The sequence below is a fragment of the Mytilus californianus genome, unplaced genomic scaffold (genome assembly GCF_021869535.1).
Source record: "Mytilus californianus isolate M0D057914Y unplaced genomic scaffold, xbMytCali1.0.p SCAF_2, whole genome shotgun sequence".
Classification (NCBI taxonomy): Eukaryota; Metazoa; Mollusca; class Bivalvia; order Mytilida; family Mytilidae; genus Mytilus; species Mytilus californianus.
In genome coordinates this window covers 57007175-57016457 of record NW_026262668.1, presented here as the reverse complement: position 1 = coordinate 57016457, position 9283 = coordinate 57007175, and the positions used below count along the sequence as shown (strand labels likewise).

Here is a 9283-nt window from a genome sequence, read left to right as displayed (position 1 = left end):
GCTGTTTAAAGTTAAGGGGGCAAATCCAATCCTGATCCAGGACGTGACCCTGCTTTTCACTAGACCGACACGATGAGCCGGATTTTAAAGTGCTAGTTCACAATGTAACAGTCCGCAGGAAGACATGCCCCTTACACGGACACATAGTTCTGACTCCGAGCCTACTAGTTTTTACTTAGAAATACCGCTTACTTAGCGGAGAGGAAGCAAATACCAATTTCAAGTCTTTGGTTTGGGCTTGAATTCACAACCTCCCACCTGGAGGCGAGCACGCTAACACGAGACCAACTAGGTAATCCATGTCTCTAAAACGTTCGATACTGGACTTTCAAATTTTCTGGTTATGATAATAAAAAAAAGGTTTGAGGGTCTTATTGCCGTGTGATTTTGATATTATACCCCGCAGTTAAATTAAGTTCAGTTTTATATTCATGAAATTGTACTTAACCTTCTCATAGATGTGTTATTACCATGTCGTGTTAGTCTCTGTATCAATAGGTTCTTTGACATCAGTTATGCAGTCAGAAAGAATTCTAAAAGAGCTTGAACGCTTTAAATATATCATATTTGCTATTGGTGACTCTTTTCCCTTTTTGAATTTACAGTGGAGTTCGGTATTTTTCTTAATACTTGAATACCAAGGTTCCACTATGCGTGATTTAAATATTTTAGAAATCATGAACAATTGAAATGTGATTATTGTGATCTTCCATTGTACAATTATAGGTAAGTTTTTCTCAACAATTGAAATAGTATTTTATGGTGTAAGGCAAACATCGTGTGAGAATCTTTACCAACGTTCAATAAAGTTAGATGTCCGAAATTGATAAAAGGAGATGTAGATTGTTTGTCAATGAGATAACAATTCAGGTGGTACGGGAGTCATCCACCATCTTGGATTTTAAAATAGCAGAACTTACTAGGCCTAGATTTGATTAAAATATATACACTACATTTTGGCAAAGTATGAAAAAAAATCTATCTTTTTTGTTTATACTACCTTAATTGTCCAAAATCTATAGACAAACTGAATATAAATTCAACACCAACAACAAAAATACTGATCAAATATTTGGTCCAAATTTCAGTTGACACAAAAAAAAAAGAAGAAAGAAAAGACAATGATATCGTTCCACTAACATCGTTAACTTGGGAGACATAAACGTGACAAAGGAAAGCAAATTTTGTCTTTATTCAAAGTCTCGATGAATCACTACTGCTTTTAAATAACATGCATGAGGGTTTAAGGCGTATAGTCTCAAAGATCGTTTCCGACCTCGTAATCAGGCACAATTCTAACTCTATAAATGATGTAATTGTACTAAAAAGAGCTAAGACAGTGTTGACCTTAGACGATATTGGTTGTGTGTTCTGCAAAGGCATTTATAGTTTAGATACTCTAATGTTTTGTTGTTTGTCTTTTTGTTTTGGTCGTGGTTTTGTCTTTTTGTTTTGGTCGTGGTTTTTGTCTTGTTGTTTTGGTCGTGGTTTTGTCTTTTTGTTTTGGTCGTGGTTTTGTCTTGTTGTTTTGGTCGTGGTTTTGTCTTGTTGTTTTGGTCGTGGTTTTGTCTTTTTGTTTTGGTCGTGGTTTTGTCTTGTTGTTTTGGTCGTGGTTTCTTGTTGTTTTGGTCGTGGTTTTGTCTTTTTGTTTTGGTCGTGGTTTTGTCTTTTTTTTTGGTCGTGGTTTTGTCTGCCTCCTCTGGTAAGTTCTCCATTATATGTATTTCACTTCCCAAATTCTTCGTCAGATCAGTCAGGAACATATATATTAGATATACTGTTCCCAGGATCAGTATACTTGATGCATTTTTTTTCATCTTCGTCAGATCAGTATTCTTGATGTATTTTTTTCAAAATTTAATAATACCGGACACACTGGCGTTTTGTTTTACAAATACATTTTATATTTGAAACTGAATACTGTTGGACCAAATGGAAATTAATGCCTAAATAGTCAGGTAATGTTGAATGTTAGCTCCATACATTAGAAAATAACACATTGAACTAAATGTCACCATATCTTCGTGGCAAACTGTTGTACCAAGTTTAATAAAGACTGAACGAATGGAGCTCGAATATTTTTTCAGCATATTAATGTTACCAGGACGTAATGAAACTTGAAGCTCTCTATGTTATATCAATTTCAACGGTGATGTTATTTTCATCACTCTTTTTAAGATCTCTCGTCACGTGATATGAAGTATTTATAATTTCTTGTCAGTTACCACGTCATACTGAAATTCTATTGATTGATAGGCTAATTAGTAATGCTTACGTATATAATATATGCAGACGAAAAGCCATCTTTTCGATTTTACGTCAAGAAACAGGATATCCCACTTATTCAAAGTACACACGTACTATATACTTATATACTATATATTATATTTATGTTCCATCAAGTGATTCAACGTTTTGATAAATTTGTTTTTGTCAATTAGCATATAGACTTGAAAGCAACCACATCAAACTTTCAATAAAAGTACCAAGAATATTTTATGATAAGTACATATGTACGTGTTCAGGGGGCGGATCCAGGATTTTAGGAAAGGGGGCGAAGAGTAAAATTTTGGCCGAGCGGAGCGAGGTAGAATTATCGAAATATTCTTTATTAAGCTGAGGACAACCCATATTTTGCAAATTTTAGGGGGGCGCACGCCCGCCACGGCCCCGTCTGAATCCGCCCCTGAGTGTTTATTCGTTGTTTACATAACGTGACTGCGACTGGCGCCTATACAACCGCTACAAAGGACCTAATGTCCTGCACATACTTAAGTTCATATATTTTGGTGGCAAATACTATTTTGTTTATGGACACAAGCATTTGAAATCGTTCTCATTCCTTATTTCTTTTTTGTGTCATTTATTTTATGTACATTGCCTGGAAATAGCATGTTTGTGCTGCTTGGGGGAACGTCAACAATCAATCAATTCATCTATCATTTCTAAAGAAAACATAAAAAGATTTTTAATTGAAAAGAGGAATTCCAACCTTGTAAAGTTCTTTTTTTGAATAACATAACCGTGTTACCATCTTTGTTCTTATGTTGTGCTGTTATACCACTGTCCCAGGTTAGGAGATTGGTTGTCATTTGTTTCTGTATATCATATTTGTTTTTCGTTTATTGTTTTGTTCATAAATGAGTCCGTTTGTTTGCATTGTTATACATTTGTCATTTCGGATATGCTATCCGGTATTGGTTCATTGTTGAAGACCCTACGATGACTTATAGCTGAAAACATTCTGCGTCCTTTAGTCTCTAATAGAGAATTGTCTCATTGGCAATCACACCACATCCTCATATTTTATGTGCTTAACCAATGTACAGTGGATAAATTTTAGGGCAAACAACTTTGTAACGATAAAAAAGCACGAATCTTTATAAATAATTGAAGTTATAAAATATGGCAATACTTTGTTTTGTATTTTCATTAACATTCAGTGCTGTATGAAAGTTTGCAATGATAACGATTTTGTAAGATCATATCCCTATAACAAGCTGATCCGTTACAAACTATATGCAGTATTAAAGCTTTTTTTACTCGGTACATTACCGAATTTTAAGCCATATAAATATTTATGCATAAATTCATTCGTTTGTTTCAAATCCAAATTTCCTTACAAGTATCAGTAACAAAATTAATAAAACGTGAGCAACATGTTACATGTATTACTACGCTTTGTTGCTTACAAACTAAAGATCGATAATTTTGATTATACGTAGAGATATTGTACAATCAAAATTTAAAGCATGCTGCATCGAAATAAGCTGAAAAAGCTCTAAATACATAAGAAGGTGTCATATTAGTCATTATCGGGGTCCATTTCATATCTACAAAGCTGAGGAAACAATGAACTATTCTTTGATGTAACTGTATTTAATTGATAAAGAATTAACAATGACAAATATAACAATTGTAAAATATAAAAAAATAAAGAACATATATCACAGGTTACATATTTCATAAAGAGTCTGACATGTATTGTATATAGACAACAAGTTTACAACGGGACTTTTTATATTTTCTTTAAAATATACAACACTGGATACCACCGTTTTAAATAATGTTGATGATTGTCCCTTGTGAGGATTATTCTAAATGATAATTACAAATATAAACACGCTCACACTGGATCGCCAACCATTCTCTCTGCTGAACCTTAAATTACGGGAATGAATTGTTGAATGACTAGATATTCCATCAGTTACAATAGATATTGTCTGACTTCGTTCAATGCAGTATATCCGGAAGCACAGATTTTCTAGTTGAACAAGGCCCAAATTGTCTTCTACCTGACGTCGATCTTGACTGTGTCATCCTCATGGACGAAGCAATTCTAGGCCATACCCAGCACCGCATATCCTTTTTGGTAAAGTCACATACAGTCACTGATTGTAAAATCGTAGGCAATTCACAATTTTCTATTAGTATTGGAATTAATTTACTGTTTCTACCAGCTGAAAGATGAACAAAATTATAAATATAATTTTCTATTCAAGAGGTAAATACTTTCGTATAAATGAAAAACTAATAGAGGACAGACTTCACATTGTAATCTGTTTTAAAGTAATACTTTGCTTTTATACTATACGTAAATTGTTTAAACTCCCCCTTCAATACAAGTTTCGCGCCTATTCATACAATATCTCATTTTTTTGTGATAAATGTATATCATAGAAGTTTCGACTGTATCAACTTAAGTTACGTCCTTAAGGAAGCACAATCACTGTGACAGGCGCCACTCCGCCAGGATTTGTATAATATAAAAATAAGAAGATGTGGTATGATAATTGCCAACGAGACAACTCTCCACAAGAGACCAAATGACACAGAAATTAACAACTATAGGTCATTCTGTCATGCAGATTTCATTTCTTTTTTTCAAATTCCACTTTCTAATACAGTTACTTTTTGGGGGCTACCTGTTAATTGTTCTTCTCTTTTTAAAATTATTTTAATGGAAATAATGGGGAAAACAGACATGCAAAAAAAATGATAATAAAAAAACAAATAAATATTAATAAAAAAATACTTACAGGGATATTTGGAATGTACAAACGACAGCAAGAAACTTGTGACGTCAGATTGTAGAAGGTTTGGAGAGATGACGACGACAGCACACCTACATCTGAAATAAGTAAAATAACTTGTAATTAGAATGTCATTTTCAGGATACATATAGACGTCAAATATGAATTTGTTGGCTACATAGAATAGTATAATGAACTTTTATTTATACAATCAATCTTAACAACTACTTTTAAGAAAAATATCAGTCATAATTATTATGTTTATGTAATACATCAACCAACAGTAGTAGTAATTAACAATTTAGTAACAAAAGGAATACACATTAACAAAAAGGAACAAATTTCCATATTTCATACACATCAACATTTAGAAAGGAAAAGTTAAATTTTGGGGCTATTTGCATATTTATTTCAGAAATTCGGGGGAAATTATTAAAACTTATGATCATATATTATACGAACAAATTGAAAAAAAAGCATTTAAGTTAAAAGAGTTTATCAGATTCAAGAAAAAAAGGCTGATTTCAGGAGCATTTTACTGATTTAACATAAAACAGTAGTGTAACTAAAACACGTTTTAAACAAATTAAGATACATGAACTGGATGAATATATTCCTACTTTTTTGACAAGGGTTGTACTTTTTGTATTCAGTAAATTTGAAATTTAAAAGATTTTTAAGTTCATTTAATCTTAGCACCGAATGAGCTTCTCCTTCGGATTTTTGAAAGACGATAAGCAAACATTTCTTAATACATACCTTTGAACCATAATTTTAGCAAGAACTTCAGTTTCATTGTCATCTGTAGTTTGTAGATCTCGCCATGGTAAAAATAGTCTCAAGTTATATTTTGGTCCTTCTAAAATTCTCGCCATTTCCTGAACAAACTCCAGATCTTTTCCTTCTTCATTATGAATTACAAAGGCGTCATAAGATTCTACCATTATACCCATCCTGTTCAAAAGAAAAAAATATCACAGTTGTAGAAAAGTTGAAACTGGTATTGGACACATTTTCTGAAATACGTTTCAAAATTCGCACACTATAGGTGTGCTGATTTTTGAAATAAATTGAAAGTTCAAATTTTGTATCTGTTAATTTTAGGATTAAATTTATTTTATGCATTTATGTTCTTTTCAGATACACTTATAAGATATCATTTTTACTCATGACATAAAACATACCTGCAAAATATTAATTCAACTTTAGCTTTTGATAAATCGTACTTCTCTAACTTTGTTTCCGAAGATTTTACTTACAATATATACTATTTGATATAAAGACTCGCTTATAAATACTGTTGGTATTTTATTTTATGTATTTTTAACAAGGACTTTAAATGGATCATTTGATCCAATCAAAATAGCTTTACCAATTATCGTATAATAGATAAAATGTCATTGGTTGTTTACCGATAAAAGGTAAACACGGAAGTCCCAATAAATATTCTACCTTGCAAGTACATTTTTAATCCCTTTGTTCATTTGATCAAAAAATCTTTATGAATGTTTCTGTGCATTCCTAACAATGTTAATAACTTTTACATCGATTATCGAATAAATGAGGAATAAGCAGAAACAATTGAATGTCATGTTGTTTATTTGGTGTACATAAGGTCAAAGACCTGAAATGAAAACAGACGATTTAAACATTTAGTATGAAACTTGTTATTTTTTATCAAGGATTCTTCCGTGAAATTTTCGTACCTGGAATTTCTCTTAAGCAGAATATTGACATATCAACTCTTATTTACATACTCCGGATAATTTGTGTCAATGAGGTTTCGTTCCTGGTACGGAAATATGATTTTTCACAATATGTGAATTTTCATTCTGTGAGTTTCCATATTCTTTTCCGAAAATTCCCGGATTATAGACAGTTTCGGTACATTCCAATAAAAAGTATGTATTGCAATTGTGTTCTATTTATTTATAATTCATTAATTTTGGATTCTTTTTTTGACTTGTGGTAGTCAACTTTGGACCCTGTTATATATTTGTCCCATTGGCTCCTTATTTCATACTCGAATTTTAGCACTAAATTTATCAACTCTAATGCCAGTATTTCATTGTATAACATTTTTGATTTTGTTCGTCATGCTATAACATGACTTTTCTACTGCTTATTGACTACTGACTCCTTCTAGGCTTTATTGACCTCATTTATAAAACTTGTGATCGGAATTATTCTGGTATGTCAGTGCCAGAAATAATAAAACATATTCCTTGTAATATAAAATGTGGCAATTTAGAAAATGAAACTAATAAATCAGAGCGACGACCTCAACAAACTATTCAGACTTATAAAAGTAGGGAAAACCAAGCTACTACACATTAGAATATTCGATCATCACAAATATTGCAATCACATAACTCAAATCATGGATTTACACAAAATAAAAATATTTTTTTTCTATATCCAAATATCAAAGTAATAAAAATTATCATTTTGTACTTTGGATTTTGAACATTTGTTACGAAATTTCTATCAACGCTGTATATTCCTATTGGGTCATTTATCACCAGCCCAGTAGTCAACATGTTGACATGAATTATCATTAATATGGCCGTAATTAGAAATTAACTGTTTACAAAACTTGGAATTTTTCGAAATACTAAGGATTTTTTTCCCCAGGAATAGATATCCTTAGCTGAATTTGGCAATACCTTTCGGAATTGTCCTCAATGCTCTTCAATTTCGTACTTTATTTGACCTTTTTAACTTTTTGAACGAGCGTCACTGATGAGTCTTTTGTAGACAAAATGCGCGTCTGGCGTACAAAATGTTAGTGCAGGTACCTACAATGAGTTTAATATCATCACTTCTAAGTTCATACCACTACTATAGTTGTGGCAATATAATGGACGGAAAGGCAAGGATATTCTCAGAGAACTAAATACGCTATGTTTTCACCCAAAAAGGCTTAACAAAGCAAGTTATATACTCAAGATCCTGTATATAAGCTTTTAAAATTGGTCCATGATAGTTGGTAATTCACAAACTGTCTAGATCTTTTTCCCCTTTACTTATCAAATGTTTTCTCTTCTCCCACTCTGAAGAAGATTCCGCCACCACCTATACAATTAGTACACGAGTCACCAGAAAAGTAAACCATTCCTGGTTTTTCTCGTCAACGTATTTATCAGCAGACAGTATATATTCATATGGGAGCCATGGCGTTGTCAGTTTATTTTTGACTTATGAGTTTGAATTTCCCTTTGGTATCTTTCGCCTCTCTTTGACTTGTTCTTGTATTCGTATGAGGCTTGTATGCTTTTAACAGATCATCGTGCGACTAAAATTAATCTTAAATTAACTGATTTATTTTATGACTTCTGATCAATTTAAGTCGAAGGATGTTTTGTGAAACGAGGACCAACCTTCCTCACGAAGAATAAAAAGAATCTAGCATTCTTCTTTCTGTTTAAGGTCCGCTATGTAAATGAAATTTTGTCATTGTATAATTTAGAATTTGTTGATCTCTCTCATCCCATTGAACTCAAATAAAAGATACAACAATTTTGTAAGATCTGTTGCATATTTGAAAAATATATGGCAGTGACAATATGTTTAATTCATTTCTGGTTCTTTTCTTCAACATAGACGTGTTTTTCGACAGACAGTCTGCATTCCTCAATGCTCTTCAAGTTCGTAGTTTATTTGGCTTTTTTATGTTTTTTTTTATTCGAGCGTCACTGACGAGTCTTTTGTAGACGAAACGCGCGTCTAGCGTACAAAATTTTAAAGCCTGGTATCAGTGATGAGTTTATTTCCTATTGAAACCAACTGTGTTTCTCTTCAGAAAAGAACCCACAAGTATAGATGTTAAACAATCTAAGCATGTATGATTTATAAACGAATTAGCAACTCGTTGAATTGAAGGTAACTGAAATTAGTCGAAACTGCATAACAGAATATTCAAATTTTACAAACATTACAATCACATATTTTTTTTAGAATGCCATCACGAGTTGGTTGACCGTTATGAAATATCTGCGCCATTTATGATCACGGATATGTTACAATTGTCGTAACAACAATTCCGTCATTTCGTCCCCGATTGTTCGTCAACGAATGAGACGTATCATCTGTTTGTACTTACCATGAGTAACATGATGGATGCCACATGTGAAGAGGGATCTACTTACTTTTTCGGGGTATTCTTTTTGCTTATTTTTTGGTTTTCTATGTAGTGTTTTGCGGACTGTTGTTTGTCTTTACGTCGTTTTCCTTCACTAGTAAACCAATTT

At 32.4% G+C, this 9283-nt stretch overlaps 1 protein-coding gene across 1 annotated transcript; it reads right to left on the bottom strand.

Moving 5' to 3' along the window:
• Window positions 1-3860: 3860 nt before the first annotated feature.
• Window positions 3861-6354, bottom strand: LOC127730089 (myeloid differentiation primary response protein MyD88-like). The gene is made up of 4 exons (XM_052238144.1): window positions 6218-6354; window positions 5793-5987; window positions 5040-5131; window positions 3861-4460 (listed from the first exon to the last, which is right to left on the bottom strand). Exons 2-4 carry the CDS (start codon window positions 5984-5986, stop codon window positions 4234-4236), a joined length of 513 nt encoding a protein of 170 aa, XP_052094104.1. The 5' UTR covers window position 5987; window positions 6218-6354; the 3' UTR covers window positions 3861-4233.
• Window positions 6355-9283: the final 2929 nt, after the last annotated feature.